The sequence below is a fragment of the Drosophila kikkawai genome, chromosome 3L, assembly GCF_030179895.1.
Source record: "Drosophila kikkawai strain 14028-0561.14 chromosome 3L, DkikHiC1v2, whole genome shotgun sequence".
NCBI classification, from domain to species: domain Eukaryota; kingdom Metazoa; phylum Arthropoda; class Insecta; order Diptera; family Drosophilidae; genus Drosophila; species Drosophila kikkawai.
The window spans coordinates 22,196,497-22,220,991 of NC_091730.1; the positions used below are offsets into that span (position 1 = coordinate 22,196,497).

General features: G+C 39.8%; 2 protein-coding genes across 6 annotated transcripts in view; both read right to left on the reverse strand.

Annotated features, from left to right (window-relative positions):
- Positions 1-24,495, reverse strand: part of axo (axotactin) — a 71,759-nt gene that overhangs the window by 24,612 nt on the left and 22,652 nt on the right. For all 5 annotated transcript variants that reach the window (XM_017172909.3, XM_017172907.3, XM_017172910.3 and 2 more), the window contains exons 7-14: positions 19,329-19,859; positions 19,019-19,215; positions 12,188-12,520; positions 11,602-12,134; positions 8,055-8,269; positions 7,554-7,953; positions 726-973; positions 26-481 (exon numbers count right to left, since the gene is read on the reverse strand). In XM_017172909.3, coding sequence (XP_017028398.1) covers positions 26-481; positions 726-973; positions 7,554-7,953; positions 8,055-8,269; positions 11,602-12,134; positions 12,188-12,520; positions 19,019-19,215; positions 19,329-19,859 — 2,913 coding nt within the window. The remainder of the gene's footprint in view (positions 1-25; positions 482-725; positions 974-7,553; positions 7,954-8,054; positions 8,270-11,601; positions 12,135-12,187; positions 12,521-19,018; positions 19,216-19,328; positions 19,860-24,495) is intronic.
- On the reverse strand, positions 20,924-22,458 carry LOC108078825 (uncharacterized). The gene is made up of 2 exons (XM_017172912.3): positions 21,773-22,458; positions 20,924-21,716 (listed from the first exon to the last, which is right to left on the reverse strand). Exons 1-2 carry the CDS (start codon positions 22,316-22,318, stop codon positions 21,102-21,104), a joined length of 1,161 nt encoding a protein of 386 aa, XP_017028401.1. The 5' UTR covers positions 22,319-22,458; the 3' UTR covers positions 20,924-21,101.

Genomic DNA, 24,495 nt, shown 5'->3' on the forward strand with positions numbered 1-24,495 from the left:
TGCTTAAATTAAATATAAAACTCACCCTTTTCCGGATTACTCCATGGCTTATTGGCATATTCATCTAGGAGCAGGGTTCCCCTATCGATGCTCACACTTCGCTGATTTACATGCATCCGAGTTTCTTGCTCTCCCCGAACTATGGCCACCTGGATGCTCTTCAGTGAGGCCACCAGGGTATCGTCCAGCAGAGTAAGATTTACAATTTCATCGCCATAATTATACAGAAATACTATCTCCCGATTCAGGCTGATGTACAGGTGCACAAAGTTGTTGTAATGATCGTTGGCATAAAGGACCAAAGCATTCGTATCGTAGGTTCGCAGATTAATCAGTAGATCCTGGTGCAGGATGCCCTTCAGGACATCCCGTTCGGCCTCGATGCCGTGCATTAAGATGGCCGGAGTGGCGGTCACACTCAGATAGCTTCGCATCAGGAAGGACTCACGGTTGATGAAGGTCAGAGCCTTTTCGTTAATGTCTGCAGAGGATGTCAAGTTATTAAAATTAAACGAATGGAAATTACACTAATGAAAAAATATTACAGGTATTTGCGAAATAAATAAATAAGTTACACACTTTAGGTCCTTAATGGTATAATTTAGTTTTAGTTTCCAAAAGGTTTTTAAATTCAAAGGCAAATTCCCTCTTAAGTGAGTATTTCTTTTACATTTTAACAACATTTTTAATAACATTTTATAGGAATTTTCTCCTTGTGCACTCACTTGTCTCACAGAACTCTCCGATGTGAGCCCAGGGATTGTTGCAGACGCACTTGAAGCTGCTCCAGAGCTCCTTGCACTGGGCTCCGTTGCGACAGGGCGATGGGACACAGGAGGGCTTGCAGTCCTTGATAATCTCCGACAGATGCACCGACATGTAGCTGTAAATGTCCAGGATCTCCCCGTTGACCACCAGGCCCCGGAAGCAGCCAATGAGTCCGGCCTTTACTGACAGCTTCTTCAGCAGGTCGCTGGAGACAGAGAAAAAGAGAGAAAGATGAAAAAAAGCGGGAGAAAGTCAGCTGGGGATTATTTTATATTATGACTTGTCGTAACTATTCAATAACTTGGCCACTTTGGCTTAAGTTGCACCAGCTGCACCATCGATTTCCCCCTCTTGGACAAACATGAGACATCACCATGTGGTGGATTCTCGATTCTAGATCCTGGATTCCCGTGTATTTGCCCATTCTGTCACTGGGTTTATGCAAATAAATTGTGACCCGCTCAATCGGATGCGACGCGTTTGAGTTTTAAACTTGCCAAGCTGAGAATCGAAGCGACACCCGCTTGATGGAAGGTGGAAAATGTGGTTGGATTTTCTTAAGGACAGTTGGGAAAAGTTTTTCAGTATGCCATCTTTTTTTTTCCTTATTTCTGACTCTAAGTTAAGAGTTGGTAAATGTATTAAGGAGCTTCTTAACAATATAATTATTTATTATCAGATTAAATAATTTAGAAACAGTTACTTTTTTTATAGGTAAATACGTTAATAATTATTAGATTTCCCATTTTAAAATTATTTATTAATGACTTTAAATATTCATTATTCAAATAATATTTGAAAAACTCGTAAAAAGAACTTCTTGGGTGTATTCTTAAATTACCCAACTGAGTTTTCTCTACAGTTTCTTAAGTTTTTCTTTGCCACACTTTTAATTTACGATTCTCTAATTTCTTTGGGGCATATAAGTTTACAAACACTTTTTAAAAGTATATATAAAATATTATAAAATCTTTACAAAATAATAGAAAACTTTAAAAGTCCTTTTAAGTTTATATAAAAATACTAACACCAAAACTAAAAGTAATCAAAATTACTAAAGAGCATCGCAATTTCTCCGCAGCTCATTCTAACCTTTTTTTCTGCTCAGCGATTCCCTTTTTTCTTTTAGCATTTTGCAAGTTTTCCTTGTGCACTTTTGGCCTGGGTTTTTTTCACTTTTCACTCCCCCCCTTTTGCCATGGCCAACAATGAATTGGCCAATAAAATCTCAAGTGTAAGCTTTTGAAAATTAAAGTGGCGGAAATGTCTTGTTTATACGCGTACAGCGGCAAAAGAAAGTTGCTCAAATGTCTTTCTAAATTATGTAAATTTCATTACGAGACATTCCACCCACAAGGATCCCCAGGATCCCAAGTTCTCCTCGGAGTGTTGTCTGAGCGAGAGCTTCGAGTGAAATTAAAATTCTTGTTTTAAAATAAGAAAGAAAAGAAGGAAAAGTCTCTCTGTCTCAATTTGGTTTTGGGGTTTCCCTCCTTCTTTGAATTTATTACAATTTCTTTCCGCTTTTCGGTTGTAATTGTTTGCCAAGCGTTGCGTAATCGTTATTTAAGCACCGAACTTATTGACGGGCCTTCGTCAGGCGAATTGGCCGGCGGCGAGCAGTTTAATTTCATGATTTGCATTTACCAAGTGCACTCTTCACCCAAATTTAGCCCCACTTTCAGCCGCTGCCGGAGTCCTTACACACGCGTGTCCTTGCTGGCAGCCAGCGAGCTATTAAGTCATTAGTTTTTGCAACGTGTGCTGCATTTCTTTTTGCTAGCATGCCACAAATGCATTTTTAATTTTTTTTGTACGTCAACAGACACGGGGCCACGCGTACATATAAAAGTGCACTGAGGAAAAGGGGGAGTTGAGAGGTTTTTGTATATTTTAAAAGGTATTTTTATCTTTTTTTGAAATTTTTTAAAAGATGGAAAGTGATTCCAGGCTTTTTTCAGGAATCAGCAGGAATTGTAGACAAATTAAGAATTTGCATTCTCAGAGAAGCTATTCAAAGATAAAGTTTTGGAAATAAAGAAAACATTTTCTTCGCTTTAAAATAGAGGCTTGACGATAGATACATTTTACCGATGTATCGATTTTGGAAAAAGAATACTCAACATCGATATATAATTTCAAGCTAACATCGATGTTTTTTGTTCAACATCAATGGTTCTTATGAAATTTTCGGATTGATGTTTGAAAACATCGGTTTGAAATCTTCGATGTTTTCAAACCTCTACTTTAAAACAAAAATAAAATATTCATAAATTTAAATTGATTTTAAATGTACAAAATAAAAATTAATATTGTTAATCACTCTAAGAAGACTCCATCCAAGATTTCCTTCCGATATATCCCTTATAAAAAACCGCTTAATATTTAACAAAATCCAAATTTTTTAAACCTTATTTAAAACCCCTTAAAATATTGATCAAATAATTTCCCCAAAGTGTATATACAGGACGTTGTAACGAGGACGCGTGGGAGGACACGCGTGACACACGCGTATGCAAAATGAAATTTAGCGCTTTGCCTTGCAAATGATGTGCCGCCGGCTGGCTGGCTGGCAGTTCTGGCCTGGCTGACACTTGGCTAAAAGGATTTGTACGGCGGCTGGCCGCGCTCAAAAAAATGTAAAAAAAAAATGACGAAAATTCCTCGGAAATTAACGGCAATAAAACGCAAAGGAAAGAAGTTTTTTGGGTAAAGGAGGTGCCGTCGCTGGAGCCGGCGCAGGCGATGTGCATATCCTGGCGACATGCAGGCGACGGAAATCCTATTAACGTTGCAAACGCGCAAAGTGCGAAGCAATTAAGAATTTATTTAACGCCGTCACAAGCAATTAAGCACTTTTCATTCATTCATGGCCGTTGCGACTGGCGACAGCCGTGCATTTTACTATCCGGCATCAAGTGTCCACTGTACCCGCACGGTGTCCACTGTAGCTGGTATCTGGCCGCGGGGGAATTGCCCCGGGATGGACACGCCGCCCATCGACGTCATCCTGTTTCCTGCATCGCGGCAAATAATTCGCATATTTGGCACGCCAGTTGCCTGTGTTTTTCCCATCGGCATGCGGTGCCCCGTGTGCTGTGCTGTGTGTCCTGTGCGCTGTGGTAATCGATGGCCATGCAAATGATGAGCAGGACATCCGCGGATGGGTCCGGGCACCCAAAAGGGATGCCAGAACCAGGACCATCAGCAGGACCGCCAGCTGCTGTCGCTTCCTAAACAACACGACATCGAATGTGGGGGGGAAATGCGGTTGCACCACATGCAAAAACCGATTACAACAATCATTAGCAGCATCGGCCATTGTAATTTTTGCCCCGACTTTTGCATAAATTTCCATGCATCCTTGGCGCCCCGTTTAAGCTGTGTGAAAAGCACTGCTTAACCCATTAACTAAATGGCGTTGAAGTTTCAAAGTATTTGCCAGCATATTCCGGAAAGTTTTCTATTGATTTGGGTAAGTTAACTTTTTCGGGAAAAAAAGGGGACAACATTTTAAAGTCGCTTTTGCTGATAGAGCAAGAAAGTTTTTGGCTAAGCACTTTTCTTTTGGGGAATATATTTACTAAGTTTATATTTTGTTTTAAAATAATTTTGGTTTTAAAAATATTGGGGTTTGAAAGAGGAACACCAACTTGCTGATTATATAGGGAGTTACTTAATTCTAATTATTATACTTTTAAAATAACTTAAAAGCCCTTTTTAATAACATTATTTTCATATAATAAGGCGTCTCTGTGATTTCTATCGAAATACTAAAAATGTTAATGTATTGAAATTTTAAATATCTAAAGTATCAAAATTAACCATAAAGTATTTATATTAAGACTTTAACTTAACTAAATTTCCTATGCCTAATTTTCTTAATGCTACCCATTTGGTAAGATAATCTGCTTTGACTCTCGACTAGGGAGAAAAAAATCCCTTTGCAATTTGGTCCTTCGAGCCGGATAAATCATCTATATCAATTTAAGTACATTTCCTATACCTAATGTTCTAAATGCTACCTAATTGGTTATATAATTATAAAGTACAGATATTATAGACACAAATTTAACTTATACTTTCCTTTTGTAATGGTTCTGTTAACCAAACAACTAACAGAATATCAATTTAAATTTTAAATTAAATTTTAATAAGAATATATCATATTTTTAAATATGAAAAAGGTTTGCAATTAATGGCTAAATATCGATATTATCGTAATATTTTATTTCGCTTATTTAAAGCAGATTATCGACTTAACTCGTTTAATTTTTCGCTTAAAAATATCGATAAAGTATCGTTATATTTAGCCATCCCTGGAAAGCCCCATTTTATAATTACATTTTTAGGCTTCTAATTAGGTTATTTTAATGCCTAAGTAATTAACCGCTGGCTTTTCCGAATTCAAACAACCCACATATATGTAGATTTCTATATTAAATACACCCCTTCCGGCGGGTAAAGAGTAATTGCATTTGCAAAGGCTTAACTTTGTGTTTGCTTTTTTTATTGTTATCCCAATTGAAGAGCTCCTCTGTGAGCAGTGACGTGGAATGAATTTTAAGCGCACCGCAAGTTCTTAATGGGTTAACACTTGGCTGCCGGGGCTTGTCCCTTGGAACGTCTCGTTAAGGTCTCGCCGTGTCTCTATCAATATGTTGATTAACTCTTTTATTTATGAGCCGCATCCGCTGATTCCGCTTATTGGCTTACGTGCAACCTTATATGCCACTTCGCCACGGCCCTCTCCCTTCTCCCCTTCCCCTTCCCCTTCGATGGCTGCATCAATATTGCATTTTCCATATTACTTGTATGTTTTACAGAGCTTTCTTTTCCGCCGATAAATAAATTGAATAAATTGGCTCACTGAAAGCGGATCGGATCGGATCGAATCGATTCTGGAGGGAGGGGTGGTGGGTGACTGATTTTTATTGGAATTGGGATTGGCCTTTATAGAGCGCTGCACTTTACCGTTAATTACTCGGCGTGTTTACCGCTCATCGAAATTTTATGAGTGGCAGGCGGAACTTTTTCGGGGTTAAGTGCCAATGTGTGCACACGTCTCCTTGCCACTCACTCACACACACACACACCACACACAAGTGTATATATAAATATTTCAATTTGATTTTTATACATTTTCAATAATTAAAAAAAAAAAAGGAATGAAGCAAGACAAGTACCATATTCAGTACATGTGAGTGCTTGAAAACCCCTCAAATGGTTTTTTCCCCACGCTCTATCTATCTCGTGAGGGGCAGCATCCGCCGCCAGCGGTATCTGAGCCATGGCAACGAGGGGCGGAAAAAAAACTTTATAAATTATGCCAATCAAGAATAAGCGCGTTTTAAGTGCGCTAACTTCCGAAGGGGATGAACTGGAATGGTTACGGGCTAAAAATTCAGGAAAAGGCAGCATCAGGTTACGGTTACACTCCCTGCTGCCGCCGCGGTTTGATTATTGATAATGACTTTGGAATGAATTTTCCAGCAAAAAGTTAATTTAATTATGGCAATTCTTTTTATATACCCAGAAGGATTGGCTTTCCAGGAATTGAATGTTGAAAATAAGTATGCGAGAAAGCGGTTTGTGCATACAAATTACGCCTCTGATGACGTTTGCGAAATTGAAGTATAAATAATTAGTTATATTAGGAACTTAAAGCATTTAAAATATTTTAGTTTAGCAAAGAAGAGTAAAGCTCGTTAAAATTTCTACCCGCCCCAAGTTATCGGTTATCCCATTGAGCGTTGCAAATTACTGGCATCAATCCGTAATTAACTCATAAGTGAGGCGTCCCAATTATCAATCGAACTGTGGCGGTCACCGGACCGTGGCATGTGCTCCCCGCAGGGCAGGCAACGATGCCGTTGGAGGGATTCCTTCGGGCGGTTGGAGGCTACTGTCATTGTTAGTCCTGCTGCTTGGCAGTTAGTCGCGCGTTTATAATTAAAACGTAATTGCCGCAATAAATTGCACAAACCGCAACTGCCAGTGGACACCCTACGAGGAGTAGGAGCTGGAGCTGGACAAAGAGCAGGAGTAGCAGGAATAGCATCAGGACAAGTGGTGGGAATAGAGCTTATACCCGTCGATTGCCATTACAGCTGCCACCGATGCAGGCAGCCATAAAACGGTATGTCTGATTACACTAACAAACAGCAGGAAGAGCATTGCACTTTAGTTTACAAATTTGTCACTTTTACAAATTAATCAGCTTAGATTTTATTTTAAATATTGTATCAATACTATCTGTCATTCATTGATAAGGATAGCATTATGAAAAATTTTATAATATATGTAGTTTCAAAGAAAATTAATAAAACCTTTGCATTTTGGTACTTCGAGCCGGATAAATAAATATATATACAAATTTATATACATTTCCTATACCAAATTTTATTAATGCAAACCAATTGGTAAAATAATTTGCTTTGACGCCTGACTAGGGAGCATTTTGCATTTTGGTCCTTCGAGCCGGATAAATGATCTAATTATGTAAAGAATATATCAATTTAAGTAAATTTTCTATACCTAATGTTCTTCGTGCTATCGAATTGAGAAGTCTGATAAGTTTATCCAAAAATATGGCGTTCAATATCATGTGTGGAAATGTGAAATATTGAGAGTATATATTATTTAACGTTAAAATATCTCAACTTTAGATATATACATAAATTTAAACCTTTAAAAAACCAAAATGAAAATTCACCTTTGCAGCCCAGTGCCCCACAGCTAATGGATAAACCAATCCTCCCCCCCCAACGTTGAAAAATACTCACAATGTGGCACCGCCAATGTACATGCTGCCCTCGAACGGTCCGAACTCCTCCTCGGGCAGCAAATCGAGCATCTGGTAATCGGTGTTTATCATGAAGCGCACATGATACTGGTTGTAGTCGATCCATATTTTATGCCACTCGCCGCCATTGAGCCGGCGGTGCGAGTTAATGACCAGCTCGCGGGTGGTCCCCGTGCTGAGGGTGAAGGTGAACGTGAGCTGGTCGTCGCCGGTCAGGGCCACCATAAACGAGGGATAGTGGGCGCGGATCGGTGGCTGGAACAGCAGGATGGCCTTCTCGCCGGTGGTACGGAACGAGAAGGCGATGTCGCCCTTACGCCATCCAGGCACCTCGATATACGACTGCGACGTGGTAAAGGTAACCACGTACTTTTGCGTGTCTGTGGGGGCATTACAGAAGACATGACATTAAAAAAGTCTAGCCACATTATCCCTAAAGACTGCTGTTAACTTATAAATGAAAACTTAAATTTGCACTCACTTGTCTCCACACATTCCAATGGCCCCAGAGTGATGCGTCCCTGGGCCTCATCGTCCAGATCCTTCTGCTGCAGGAAGTACATGTTGGTGATGCCCAAACTGTGCGGATCCTGGTAGTAGCCCTCATCCGAATTCCATTTGTTCTCCTTCACGTCGCAGTTGCATGATTGATTCGGGTCCACGCACGTCTTGTTAACGGAGCACGGGCAGGCGCCTCTGCGGAAGGGTTGGGGTTTCGGATTACGGGTCGAGGTTGAGTGGGGCGAGGGGTGGGTCACAAAAAAGGTGAAAGGTATTAGAAAAAGTCTGCATACATTTGCATACATTTGAGCCGGAGAGCCGCCGGCAGTTTGACGAGTCCGTTGAGTGACCGACTGAGCCACATCCGCCTCCCGCCCCCTCTTCTCTTTTTTTTTTGTTTTGGCTTTTCGCTGCGCCATTTATGCAGAAATATTCGTTGGGTATCAAGACAATCGAGGATATATCAGTGACAGGGCAATTAAAGGACAATCAAGTTCAATTATTTGAGTTGTAAAGGGAAGAAGCCAAAGTAATGCCTGGGAAAATATTATATTTTATGAAATTAATCAGGGTTTTCTTGTAAATCTATTTAAAATATAATATTTATACTTTTCTTTGTTCCCATTTACCAAACTATTTTTATTTATATTTTAATAACAGAAAATCCCATTGCGAGTTCAAAAATTCTTTTTAAAAAAACCCTATTAACGAGTATCATCTCGACCAAATACCATTCGTGATGGGCTCTTTCCGGCTCATGTTTGTGCTTGCTGCGGTTTTGGCCTGCATGTGCCGCTTCCGTTTCCTCATCCGCATCCGCCTTCGTGTTGCAAGATCCGTATTCAAGCCGCCGCAGCAGCAGCAGCAGCAGGAGTTGGAGTGGCAGTGGCACAGCACTACAGTGGCACAAACAAACAAACGAGCCTGTCAAATTTTGAATGAGTAAGGACCAAACTACGAGCCAATGATGGATGGCCAAATGGTCTGGGGCGCCCCAAAAAGCTAGCCGGCTTTTTTCTAAGCCCCAGACCGGGTGCATTTTTGGCCGTGTCGGCCGAAGCCAACCAGAACGCCATTCATTCATGGAGGCAAACAAACAAGTGCCAAAAAAATGAAAGCGAAACCAAAGTCAGGCTGTTAAGGTTTTCGAATTGATTTACTGAAAGCGGAAATTAGTGACGCAGGCACACACACAGAGTAAAAGGAAGTAAAAAGTAGAAACAAGGAGGAGTGCCAGCAACAAGCTACTGGAAATTGCCGCCGCCAGATGTTGCCTACTTTGCTGCGCATGATGTATTGTCAAAGGGTTCTCCAGGCAAGCCAGCCAAGCCGAAACATCCATCCAGAGGGAAAGAGTCAACCTATGGGAGGACCCAAGCCTCAAAGAAATTAGGCGTAAAGACTAAATTTGTGTGCTCAAAGCCATTCATTTTAAAAAGGCCTGCCCATAGCAAGAAAAATTACCAAGGCAAACTTGTTAAAAACAAAAAAGGAAAAGAAAATAACAAGCATATGAATACGACTAGGAGGTACCCCTTTTTTAAGTTCTTTAATTTAATTTAAATTCATTTTAATTTAAAAAATTCAGAAATCCTGTTTTTATTTTAATCCCATTGTCAACAATTCATACAACTTTTTATAAAAACTTTTAGCTCTTTATAATAAAAACAAAGCTTCTACTGTATGCCTTAATTAACAACTATTAACGCTTTAAATCTCATATTTAATTTTTATAAATCTATAAAAAAATATATACCCCCCTTTAATACCCCTCAAAAAAAAATCAAATATAAAAAAGCTAGAAGAACGAAAGAGTTGTTCGACAATATGGCGGCTGGAAAAAAAAAAACAAAAGTTGGACCGGCAAAATGGGCGCCACAAGAGATATGGCGGGACTTAGTCATAAACCTTATTAGCGCTGATGCGGAAACATATTTGCCTGACATAAATACCAAGCCCAGGCCTTTTGTTTTGCACTTTTGCAATTTTCTCTGTATTTGGCCTCATATGTTTTTTGCCACCCTCCCATCATCAAGTGTGGTTCGCTGGGCTTTTTTAGAGGTTTTGCCATTAGTTTACCTTGGACAAAAAGGCATTCGGTAGCCGGCTATAGCTGCTCGCCCTTTGGCACCATAAAATTTTATGCTCCAATGCATGGCAACAAATGCCGCAGATATAACTTTGGTGAGAGTGGCAATAGTAGGGGTAGTTCTGGCGAAAGAAAAAAGGGGAAATTTGAAGAGCTAGACCAACACTAGATGTTGGCCAGTTCAGTGGGACGAACTCCTTCATGACAAATTGTAGAGATCACAGAAAAAAAATGGTTCTAAGAGATTGAATATTAAATAACATTTAACATTTGTATTAATATATCTTAAGACACATTTCAAAGTATATTACTTGTATTTGTATTTTCTTTGGCAACTTATCTTTAATAATTATTTTCTTTGTGTGTTTAGAGTTCAGAAACCGACAGATGGCTCTTCCAAGTGCAACCGCATCACTGACAAGACGTGGTCGGAGTTTCATGGCACTGGGAAATATCGATGCCTTGTGAAAGTGATGTGGAGTTTGCTGGCATTCTAGAAACAGAACAACAGCACATCTGTGTGTGATGGGTAAACATGTCAGATGGCATTAAGCGAAGGTTCCTGCCTGGCATTTATATTATGCATGTGCGAGCAATTAATTTAAGTTTCGTTTACAATTGAAACGCCAGCACCACCGGGAGAGCAGGAGCAGCATCCTGGGTTGGTCTTTCGGAAATTTCGGATTTATATTGTTGGATTACCGCACGTACTCTGTACTCCACTGGGGCAGAACGTACACACAACATACACACAAACACACCGGGGGGGGTAGGGGGACCGGGATCAGGGTCTGGTGATAATCCAGGGTGCAACAGCAAGTTAAGCAAATAGACTGCAACATTAATTGTGTGGCTGGCGGTGGACCAAAATCATCCGCCAGCATATGCAGTGACTAAGCCACGAATAGTGGGCTTTAAGTGAGGAAATTGTAAAATAAATTAAGATATGTTTTAATAAGAATTTTGTTGGAAAATCTAATGACAGTATAAAGAACTTTATATTCTAGACAAATTGAAAGGGAAGAAAAGCGCATTGACAATAGAAAAATACAACAAAACATTCTTTAAATATATAGAAGGTGTATAAAAGTATAAAAACCTGCATATATGTGAGTCCTTGGAAAATTTTTAGGAATTTCTTTGTATATTCTAAAGCTAATCTAATTATGTTTTTGCGTAAACAAAATATTATACAATTTTTAGCTCTTTAAAAGTATCGTGCAGAAACCTTAAAAAAGTATTTCACTAAACCCCATTAAGTCTCAACTATAACTAAAATAAATCAATAATAAAATAATATCAATTTTCCCCCTTTCGGTGCCCACTGTACCGTAAGTCCTGCTCTTGTCATCCAATTTTGTGTTGTTTGCGGTGACGTGGCTCAGCACGTAAATCACAAATACCCGCATGGTGCACCAACCTATGCAACCCGGCTTACCTCTTGACATTGCCGAGGAAGTCGACGGTGAGATTCTTGGCCGAGGAAGTGAACCAGGTGGCCGAGTGCAGCTCCAACTGGGCCCGGTAGCAGTCGTACTTGATATACTGCGTGCAGTACAGTGAGTGCGAAATGAGCTCCTGCAGCATGTGCGGCGAGAACTCTCGATAGCGAATGTTGAAGCTAAAATCCGTCTCCCTGGCAGATCGCACATCCACTTGGCTGGGCAGATTGTGCTCCACAATTGTCTTGGTGGCATTTTCAAGGCTCTGGAAATCGCATTTCACATGGGCGGGCGGAAACACGCCATTGCCATCGATGTCGATGAGGTAGACATCCGATTTGGTGAAGCCCAGGAGGGCCAGCTCTTCGCAGGTCTTTCGATACTTTGTGAAATGACAGTTTTTGCCAATGTAACCTGTGTGCTTGCAGTCGCATGTGACACGATCGTCCTTCACAAAGCACTTGCCGCCATGCTCGCAGGTATTGGGTCTCTTGCAGGGATCTATATAGTTGCAGTTGTCCAGGGCCACCTTTGGGGAACATTAATTAAATAAATTATAAGCAAAAGGAGCTTTAAATTTACCTCTCCCACCACTCGCTCCGTTTTGACCACATGCCTGGGTTCGATCAGGTGATTATTGATCTCTATGTCGCGGATACAACCCACTAGGCCCATGGCCGCTGACTTTAGGCTACTGCCAATGATCAGCTTGTCGCCAATGTTAAAGGTCAGTCCATACATCTGGCTGAGGGTGTGACGATAATCCACCGTAAACCGGATCTCGCCCAGCTTATAGTCCAGCTCCACGCTGTGCCAGGAGGTGGCCCTATTGATTTTGATGGTGGTCGAGTGGGTTACGTTGTTGTTGACATCGGGGACCAGATCGAAGCTCAGTTTGTCCGACGTGAGACGTATCTAATGGATGGCAGCCATTTTGTAATTTCCGTTAGTCGCGCGTTTCCGGTTGCAGTTTTTATCGGCAGACGGCGGCCATTGTTGTCGCCGACGGATGTTGCACGTAGCGCCGAACAAAAACCGAAGCCGCGCATTAGCGTGTTTCCAAATATTAGTTTTTGTCAGCGACATGTAAAAAGAGGGAGATAGAAAGAGGGAGATAGAGAGGGAGCAGGAAGAAAAATACAAAATTCTGTTAGCATTAGAAGGATTCAAACTGTGTGTGTGGGATTGTTCGTGTGCTGAAATAAATCAAAATTGCGAAAATGCCTGAAATGCAGCTCGGCACAACCGCATGGAAACACCCACTCTGCCAGCACACACATTTCAATTTAAATGCCTTTGTGCATTAGCTTCGCTTAAATCATATTACGCATACGCCACGTGGCATTCGCCGAATCAATCGGCGTTGCTGCGTTCTGTTGAAATTGCTGCCCATTAATTTGCAGCCATGCTCGTGGGAGGTGGTGGTCAGTCCATGGTATTTTACCCACGACTCTTTATCATTTGTTTGTCCCTCTGAACCCAAATTGATGTGCTATATTCGGTCTCCGCCGCGTGGTGTCATATATGCAGCAATAATGATTATTGGCAAAAAGCTAAAACTGTATACGGCGCTGAGTGGGTGAACTAGTTCGAAGGATTTTGAGATTGTGATTTAAAATAAAATGGAATAAAAGGTATGGCAAGGTGCTTCATCAAATAGCTTTGATTTGTTGTTAAAAAATACATGTAATACTACTCTTTTATAATTTTTTATCTCTATACAGACACAGAAGCATGTTCAGAATATTTCAAAAATATTTGCCTACCAATTTTTGACTAGTAATTATGCAATTTTTGTATCTTTATTTGATTGTTTATAAATCAAACCCCCCATGGAAGCTCATAGATCACATATATAAACTAAAGTCTATCAGATTTATTGACAAAAATGCAAATCGCAGAAATAACCTTGTTAAAAACTATTTATCTATGTGGATAAACGTACAAAATCCTACTAATTTAATAGGCCATGTGCATGTATATATATTTTTTTTTTCGCCTGCTTGTTTGAAGAGTCTATTATTTGGGGAAATCGAAAAAAGAAAATATTCATATTTATTGAAATTTCATGAACTTGCAGCTCAGCACAGTTGCAATTTGTACATGTCCGTATGAATATATTCACGAGTGAGTGTGTGTGTGTTGTTTCATATTTATCTATGCTCATTGTGAATTGCGCTTTTGCGTCGCTTATGTGAAATGGCAAACACTCAAATTTTATTGCATATTTCATTAGATTTTTGTCAGAGCGTTATGTTTAAAGGCAAACACAAACCCCGTGCAACCCCCCCTGTGACAATATTTCAAATGATTTTTATTCCTCTGCCAGTTTTGTTTTGTTTGCCTATTTCGCCCATTTGCGCGCTGTCAATAAATTCGATTTTCGATTTGTGATTCGCGATTTATGCGGGCGCATAGTTTTTATGTCACACCCCGGATCCGCTCAAGCCCCTCCCTGAAGCTGAATCGTGTGACATGACATTCCATGTTGCATACTACATACACTTGTTTTTCGGGATCCCCTTCACTCCTGTATGTGTATTTTTTCTCATTTTTTTTTGTTACCCGAATGAGTGACAGAGGGAAAATACTGCCGGCAATTTATTAGTTTGTTGAGCTCCATACGCAGCACGCAGGTGGCAATTTTGTGGCCTGTGCGGCGAAAATAGTAAATAAACAAGAAAGGAAGCTAACTTCGGCATGCCGAAGTTTGTATACCCTTGCAGATTGGTTTTGATGTTTATATTATAGATTTAAATGATGAAAACACTCACAAAACAGAGTTTCATTACATTTTACCTATACCTATTATGTTTACAGTTTGACAGTTACAGTTTTACATTCCCAGCTTTACATATTAGACTTCTGCATGAATGCATCCAAAATGACAAATGAATCACTTATTCTAGAAACGGGAACACACTTTTTACTGCACAGTATACTTGGGTGTGAGTGAGTAGGGTAGTATTTTCTGTTTTGACAGACAGTTTTCTCACTCATTCCATAGTTGTACAGCTGTTTATGAGTACAGCAAAAATGGTGTGCAGTAGTCAGGCACTGTACAGTGTTTTGGTGTGCAGTTGACTTATTGTACAGTGAGTGAAACTTCATGACTGGTACATGCACACATATAGAGTTCTCGTGTGTACTATGTATTTCTTATAAACAATTTTATTTTATTAAAGCATTTACATTTAAATTATTAATATTCGAATGGAGAAACATTATTTTATGTACCATTTTTATGCACTTATTGAAGAATACTGAACTCATCTGCACAGTTGTACACATACAACTAACAAGTTGTACAACTAACAAGCTGTACAGCAAATATAGTACTCACTCCCGAAGGGTACAACCATATACTGCACTCACGTAAAGTGGGCACACTAAAAGTGTTGTGCTATCTACTTCTGGCCTATAGAGTATACTGTACAGAAAGGATTGGGTGCAGTATTTTTAAGAACTCTACACTACTGTACAGATCTGTTATGCTACAAATGAGTACACTCATGCAGAAGTCTATTACATATTTTATACATTTACCGATCGGTTTATATGGCAGCTATATGATATAGTTGCCCGATTTTTATGAAATTTATACCAAAATTCTAGAATAATAAAAAAAGCTTATATCTCAGAGTAGATAAAAATACGTTGAAAAACAACGAAGCTATAATTTTTTTCCTATTAATTTCCCTACTGTTCCTATGGAAGCTATATCATATAGTCGTCCGATTTTCATAAAATTTTTACCAAAATTCTGAAATAATATAAAATGGCCATATCTAAAAAATGGTGCAAAAATGTTGAAAAACAGCAAAGTTATAATTTTTTTTCTAAAAATTTATCGAACATTTGTATGGCAGCTATATGATATAGTCGCCCGATTCGGCCCGTTCCGACATATATAGCAGTGAGAGTATATAGAAGACTATATGCAAAGTTTCAATCAGATAGCTTTAAAACTGAGGGACTAGTTTGCGTAGAAACAGACAGACGGACAGACGGACAGACAGACAGACGGACATGGCTAGATCGACTCGGCTGTTGATGCTGATCAAGAATATATATACTTTATAGGGTCGGAAACGTCTCCTTCACTGCGTTGCAAACTTCTGACTGAAATTATAATACCCTGCAAGGGTATAATAAGAGCTCGTAACTGATGCGATTTTGAAGTTTGCCAAATATAGATGGGAAGTATCGTAAATATAAATATGTGGTTGAATTATTAGCATTAAAAGTAAGTTGCATAACGTTTAAGTTAAGAGTAATGACTGGGCTTAACTTTTAGTTTATGGGAGTTATTGTTCATATGTTTGATATTATTAATTTTTGGTAAAAGCATAAATATATATGTGGAATTTAAAGTTTTCTTACCGATTATATAAGTTTATAATTGTATTTATATTTTTTTAGTCGAGGCTTAAATTTTAGATTAGAATAAAATTATCTATAAAAGAATTAAGCTTCTAAAATATGGAATTTTAAATTTATCAAGCTTTGGATTTCCCTTAGAAATGTTTTTAAAGTTTTGTTTATCATTTTTTATAAAACAAATTTTGCTTCAATAAAAAATATTGATATTAAACCCATTTTAAAATGTGCCTTAAAATATGCACTACATTTATTTAGGTACAAAATGCAGTGTGAAATTTCACTTTTTCAAGATGTGAAATATTTTAGTATTATTTTGGACACTCTTTCGAGTGATATAAAACTTTAGTGACTTCTGTAGCACGGCTTTATATTTCACTTTTTTTCTGTGTACTTTTAAACAATGTAAAAACATTTTGTAATATAGTTTTCCTTTTTTAATAAGGATTTTATGATATTATAATTATTATAATAAATAAAGAAGTAAGAAACCCCAAAATATTTACATATTTTAATGTTAAATACAAGCTATTAAATTCCCACTTCTATTGTCTTAACCTCTGCTGTATGAATATCTAAAACTGACAGCCTGTTTTTGAATTATTCGGTCAAATAAAAATATATAAACAGAGTCATATTATAAACCTGACTGACACAATCAATTTAGTATTAATTTGGGTGCGCATAAATCGTCAAATGGCGAATGGAAAATAAGCCGTAGAGACAGTAGATGCAAAATTAAATGCCTGGCGGCATAAATATTCATTGGCATTGCAACAACAACACCAATGACAACATTTATTGCAATGCCAATAAGTCAGAGACGACTCTGCAGTGACATTTTCGGTTTATTTTAGGAAGATGGAGTGAGTGTGGGACTTTGGTCCTGCAATCAAAAGGAACAAAATCAACAATAAAATGCAAATAAATATGGCCCACACACGAAAATAAACACACACATGCACACATTCTCTGAGAATATTCCCTCTTTAGGACAACTCGAGTGTACATTGCCGAAATGCCCAAGTAACCAAATAAACGTTCTTGGACAGCTCAAGACAAGGTTGGTTTGTTAAAATGCCGATAAATGCTACTGACAACCATATAAACATCAACTCTCATGCCGAGGTCACAGTTCGGGGGATGAGGCGAAAATAAAGCTGGCTTTTCCAGGGAAAACGGTAGAATATTGTTCCTCGGACTGGCATTAAACTGTCCCAATTGTTTTTGCGATCGATTACAACGCACTTTTATATGCCGAACCTCAATCTGTTCGGGCTCTGTTTCTCTCCTCTCTCCCTCGACATGTCTGGTTATAAATTGGTATTTCATGGAAACATTTAACTTGCTTTCAATTGTTATGCGATGGCCATGACATAAATCTATAAAAATGGTTATTTCAAATAAATTGCGGACCGCAGAATCGAGCAAAAGTCGTACGACCAAGCGGTTGGAGCAGAGAAAAGAAACAATTTTTAGGCCATTCTGGTTAATATCTTTATGGGTCTGTCATTATTTGTATACGAAAGTAAAAAATATATTCTTGCTTATCGCAGAGAGTATCTCTTTATAAAATGAAAGTATTTTAAAGGGGAAAAATTAAGGAAAACGGAGAAATTATTGCAAGATAAAAAAAGAAAACAAAAAGTTAAGATTCTCTAGAAAATTTTTATATATTACAATAATTACTTAATTTTTATTATTTGTAATATCTTAATAGAAGAAAAATCCCTTACAAAATCTCAGTATCTAAAAATTTTAAAAGAAATTCACTCTTTCCCCGAGACACACACAATCGCGCAAGGCTACCAAAGAAATGAATAATGCCAAACAATTACAAAACACTAAGCTCATTTGACTTTTCATTGCATTAGCCAGAGTCGAGTTTCACTCAGCAGCGCTTAAATTTAATTGCATTTTCCGCATTCCCAATGGCAACCAGTATTTTTGGGGTACATTTTCGTTTCGAGTCCCGGCAATGTACGTGGAGCTTGCCTCCGATTCCGGAATTGTGGGAGTTTTGTGGGCCTTGGGTTTCTGTGGAGGATTTCAAAGGGGTTTTTCGGGGGTGAATGCTGGAAACCCTGGCAATTGCAATGCAAGTTTCATACGCAACTCTGGATAGAAGTACACGCACATGCACATTTGATTTGCATTTCATTTGGCGTTGGCTCTGCCTCAGCCACAGCCACTGCCTTTGCCTCTGCCTCAGTTGCAGTTGCAGTCGCTGCTAAGTCGTCTTAAGCAGCGCGTCGTCGGTGGAAATGTCTGTCCCTTATCCGTCCAGCTGTCGTGTGTGTGTGTTTGTGGGAGTGTGTGCAGCTCAAAAGCTCAAGCAATGAACATAAGTCTGTGGGCTAAGTACACTGCTAAAAACTATATGGATTCCTCAAAAATATCTTTATAGGCTATTCATAAAAATAAATTAAAATATATAAAATATGGTTTAAAGTAAGAGAAATCATTGGTATTTATTTTATTTTTATCATTGCTTTTCGCATACCAAGTTTCATTTGAATTGGTCAAGTATTATGATGGAAATCAAAATATTTACTGCTCTAAATTATCTTTAAATTAGATCTTAGGATCTTTTAATTGGAATTTATATTTATATAATATCCTTAGCTATTCACATACCAAGATTCATATTAATCGCACAGATATTACGATCGTTTAATAATCTTTTTGTACTCTAAAATATATTAATGCTCATTTTAAAGATTTTTAATAAAAAATATATACTTTTATTTTATTCTAAGCTATTGATATACCAAGTTTTATATTGATCGGAGAAATAGTATGAATTGTCCTGTTCAAAAAAATAATACTTCACACACACAGTTGCCTATTTACAAAATAGGTCTTTAACAAAGTTACAACAAAGGTAACAGTCAATTTGTTGTTGCTTTGGAAAAATCCAACCCTATTTAACAACTTTTCCTTAAGACCTTTATTTTCAAACTTTAATTCGATTTCCCCACACCTTTCTCTCAGTGCACGTATGAGAAGGAATGCTTGAATGCTCTCACTTACCTCCCAGAAACCATTTCCGGCACTGGTCGTTACGTCACTGTAGGCCAGCACCGCGCCTGGCCGACTGCTGCGGAAATCGAATTTAATATTAAATTCTTCGGCGTGATTTATGGGCCACCAAATGTGTGATGTCGCAAAGGGATAGGTGATGGGTATGACATTCACTTCGTTCTCGACAAACTCCGCCTCCAGCACGCCTGTGACCCAGAATCAGAAACAGAGGCAGAAACAGGACTCTCGGTAATAGTATGCCAAAAATATGTTGCCAGCAAATCGCTACACTCGATATATTAAATTGTTCTCCACTCACCGTGATAGTGCACCTTGGGATTGCCCCGCTGCAGCTCGTACAGAATGGAGATGTCGTTGTAATAGACATATTTCAGGCTGCCCACGAAGTTGTTGTGCGAGGCCAGGCCCTTCTTCTTGTGCAGCTCGGGTCCTCCGCCGAAATATATCTCCGGATCAAACAACAGATTCCCACTGGCCGTGGCTGGTAGTTCCAGGACCTTCTGCTGTTGATCCAGTATGATGCTCACCGTTCGCTGTTCATGCAATATCGTGAGATTGTGCCAGTAACCGCGGGTCAAATCATCCGTCAGTATTGTGCTCATCACATTGTCACCAAAGTCCATTTCCACATGAATCGATTGGTTCTTAATGGCAGCGGCAATATACTGATGCTTCAGGGACTCTCCGCTGGCATAGAACAGGGCTGAATCGTCGAAGTTTGTGCGGAACATGAGGCTAATTCGCCGCGTGGAGGAATGCACACGATCCTTCCAGTCGTATATCCTGTAGGACACATAGCTGGCTCCACGCAGCGTAATTATAGTGGCGGCTGCAAGAAGGGAAAAGCCAATCGATTAATTTATTAAGTAAAGCTAGCCCAGTCACTGAATCCCCTCAAATATGCACGGGCTTTCAGGAAGCCGAGCTTAATGCCACCTTTAGCATATTTGCTTTCAGATTTCACTTCGCCACAGCTTACTACAAATGCCCAAGCAAATTTAAGCAGGGTTTTCATTCCTTTTGATACCCTTTAAAATAAGAATTTTATAAAGTATAATAAGTATCTAAATATTTTAAAAACTATAAGAAACATTATTATTATTTTTAAAATATTTTAATAAACTATTTCTCATCCAATACATGATATCTTACAAGATCCACTAATATATTTAAGCTTTTAATTCAATATATATTTAATCTCTGCAGAGTACTTAATAGTTCGACTTTTTTAAAGCCCCCCTCGCATTATCTACCTGCCAGCCACACTCACACATTTTCGCCCACAAAACAGACTAAAAGGAAAATGCAGGGAAAAAAGCTCCAGTGGTCCACAAAAATAGATTATATTGTTTGTTCTATGGCGGCCTTTAGGCGTTCGCCTGATGTTCGTTCCGGTTTCGTTTCGTCCTGGTCCTCCTTTCCCCGGACCAAATGTGCAAATCGTGTAACGCGCAATTTTCATGAATTTTTTCTCTCTGCTCGTGATGCAGTTGTTGGGGGTGGTAAAGGGTTAAGGCCTGGGTAGGGTTAAGGGAAGGGTTAAGGATGGGCTGACAGCAGCCGCGTTTTGGCCGCTTATCTGACACTGCACACGTGGGCCATGCCCAGCCGATAAAGCAACACAACCCACGCATAGCCAGTATACTCTGCACTGAGCTTAAAACTGGTGTAGTAATTAGGAATATATTTTACATATTAATGAGAAAGATTCTTAAAAAATCTTCCAGAAAATAGGGTACCGAAAACCCATTATTTTTATGGTAATCTCATTGCGTAGATGTAAAGAGAAATAAATTCTAAAGACCGTATGAAAAGTAGGAAATAATTTTTGCATATCTGGAGGTACTACTCTCTCTTACTTAATAGTTCCCAAATTTACAAGACTTTTTCTTACATTTTCTCTCAGTGCCTACATGCCGCTTACTTTATAATTTTATTTGCATTTTTTGTTTCTGGGGTAGAGTGAACTTTCTGGTGCATTGGACCGCAAAAGTATGTTACGATTTTTTCTAGACTTATGTTAATGCAGAGGCATAATGAGCCCTGGCCCTACGATATGTTGTCTGTCCCATTAGAGCAGGCCACACCGGGCCACAATCACTGTCTTCTTGGTCTTGCCATTTCTGGTACCAAATTGCGGGCAGCTCTGCAGGACACGGAGACCACTGCGCACCTGGCCAAAGATGACCCGCTGCAGCGGATCCACCGAAAGGGGCTTGAAGCTGATGGTGTAGCTGAGGAGTCCCTGTGGGAAGTTGCGGCGATAGTCCCACGAATACGAGAGCAGTCCGGTCAGCTTGCCGGGATCGAGGAACGATCGCTTTACACTGTGATGTTCGCTTAAGGTGCCTCTGTTCTCCAGCATCAGTTCCCCCTCCATCCAAAGGTTGGAGAAGATACGGACAAAGCGATGGCTCTGAACGTCATTGTGCGTGGCCATGCGAACAAACTCCAGGACCACCTCCGGACTGATCTCTGTGTAGAGCTGGAGGAGCAGGCGACCCAGGATTTGGCTGTTTTCTAGCACCGCCAGATCAAAGTACACGATGGGCCGGAGGAGGACGTGGGCACTGCGCTTGCCCAGGCGAGGTGATGGCATATAGGGTATGAATTCGGACACCGTCTCGTCGGAGGCCTTCTGCTCAAGGGGCTTGGGTGGCCCAGCAAGCGGATTCTGGGAGTCCACCTTGGGGAAATGTGGTGCTGTAAGCTCAATGTCCACTTATGTATGACCTCACCCACCTTGGACTTGACCGCTGAGAGACGACAGCCCAGTTGCCGGTTCTCCTGATTAAGACGCTCGGTCAGGTCACGGATCCTGATCCGATTCGGCTGCAGGGCGGGATACTTGCGGTTGAAGCAGTCCACAGTGTACTTCACCCTATTGATCTCAGTTAGCTTACCAAGAAGCTGGAGATTCTTCCGGAAGAGGTTCTGCTTGTGGTTGAGCTCGTCGACCAGCTTGCTGCGATTGAAGAAGGTCGGATCTCGGTTTAACCGAGAGTCGACGCTAGACTTAATACTCTTAAGGCGACCACGTTCGATCTGTGCCTTTCGCAGCTCCACCATGCTCCGGAAGGTAAGCAAGTTACTATCAGCCATCGTGCGTTTACCGGCGGATCGCATTATCTGCCGGAACTCCGAGTAAGTTGGAGCTCTGTTACGTGGCAACTTTTCCCGCACCAACTTATCGGTTAGCAAATCGCTGGCCACCTTTCGGGCCTGCATCTTGGCTTTACGGCTGCTCTGATGGTTGGCATAGAATTCGGAGTAGGCAACCAAGCGCATCTTTTGGTTTCGGAGGGATCACTGTACCAGTGTATCAACGATTTCCGTTCAAGTTTAACTAGTAAATTTGTGGACTCAAGCAATTTGTGGCTTTGTGTGTGCGCTTGTGTTTGAGTTTCAGGTAAACTAAGGGAGCATTGTTTGACTTATTAACTAAAAGCCAGCTTTGATTGTTGAAAACAAAGGCTAAAACTTTATATAAATATATAAAAATTATAAATATATATATACATTTTATACTCTTTTCCTTGTTTCAAACAGTTTATGTATGGTTTCGTTTTCAAGTGTCATTAGTATTTCGAGCCGGATAATAGCCGTGCAAGTCCTGGTATACCCCTATTATGGAGCGGTATAGTCACCAAACAACCCATTGTAAAACTTTAAATAATAATAACCAACAGATTGCTAGCTTTATAGCCATTCTCTCATTAAATTGTTACTTTTTTTCAAATTCCTTTACCTAAATTTTCAGACAGCACATTGACTTATAAATAAATTACTAATTACCACTTGAACTCTAATTAAAGGTGTGAATTTCTCATTAAAGCCTCGACTTGAGTCTATTCTTGACTGTCATTATTTAATTAATAAAAATAAAATTAACTTGATAATAAACTAAAAATGTTTGTGAATTTGACACTACGTTATTTGTAATGCATATTTAAATCCAAGCTCACAAAATATTCCTTTGATTAAAAGTTTATAAATTAACCCATTAAATCTTCGTTTAATTGTAAAAGAAACTATGAGAAAATCCTGTTCACGAATGACACCAATTAATAACCCCAATTGAAATGCGCTACCATTGTAATTGTAGCTACCATTGAAATCTGACCAGAAGAGTGTGGACCTCGACTCGCTGCATCATGAATGTCAGTCGGGCTGACAAGTGTCGGCCAAAAGAGTCCAGAGATGACCTAAGCCCGGAGTCATCATATCGGACATCATAGGACGACATGCCATATCCACTACCCCGTGCCCTGTTCGTCCTGTTCACCCCCCTTTTGTTCAGCTGCCCTGTCGGTTCGTTTCTCTTTCATGGTTGGCATTGCAATTCGTTTATGCCGGAAGAAGCCGAAAAATCTTGTAGTCTCTTTCAGAAATGTTGATGCCGGGTTTTTCGGGGGCTAATGATTTCCCCCAACTGAACGCATTTCGTTGACACTTTTAGCACGGAAATTTTGTGAAATCCGAATGAGTGAGAAGCGGATTGCTAGGGGAGGATCAAAGGGGAGGCTCAGGGGATGAGGGGCCGCAGGGATTTGGTTTGGGCTTCAGGATGCACTGCACATGAACAGGCTCGTCCTTGTACTGGCAGTTGTCATTTTAGTTATTGCATTACAAAAGCGTCTGCGTTTGATTATGTCTCGTGTCCTTCGTACCCTGTATGAATTTTCCCCATTTCCGAACACTGACAGAAATTTGTAGGAAAGGAGAAAAAATCTAGTTTTCGTTTTATTGAAAATTTGTTTATAGTTCGCTTGAGATTTAATTTTAAGGAAAATATTAATTTCAGATCAAGTTTTCCTTTTGAATATAAGTTTCCTTGTTAAAAAATTCCACTTCATATTTTTCTATATTTAAAGTCTTAATTATTTCAAAAATAAATACTAAGCTGTATATTAATCTTCTAGGAATTCTTATTTTTACCCAATTCTTTTTTCTCAGTGCAGTGCATCTCTTCTGCTCGCTATGTGCGAGCTTTTAATGGCCTGACACTGTTTCCGTTCCAGGAGCAGCTCAGCATGCAACCGGCAAACCAGCGGGTGAAGTCGGGTGGTGACCCGGTGAGGGGTGAAGTGGTGGGTGATGGGTGCGTGGGTGGTCTCCATCTGTGTAATTTGCTTGCACTTGCCGGCGCTCGTTACGTAATTGTGATCAGTTGCAGTGGCGGCGGCAGGCGGTGTAAATGCTCGGCAAACTCGCATGTCACGGCCGTCGCTCTTTTGTCCTTGACAGACGCCATTTAGACAGACGGAGAGAGAGAGGGGGCACCAGGATTTTCCAAAATGGCCAACGCTGTCATGGCTGGCCGTTAGTGTTATTTTCCTTTTTTTGTTTTTTGTTTCGCATATTTTTTGTTCATTTTGCAATTTGCAGCTGTCCACTGCATCAATAGTCCAGGAACCACTGCCCCGCCGAACTCCACTTAATTCCAGTGCCACCCGCGAAGTCAG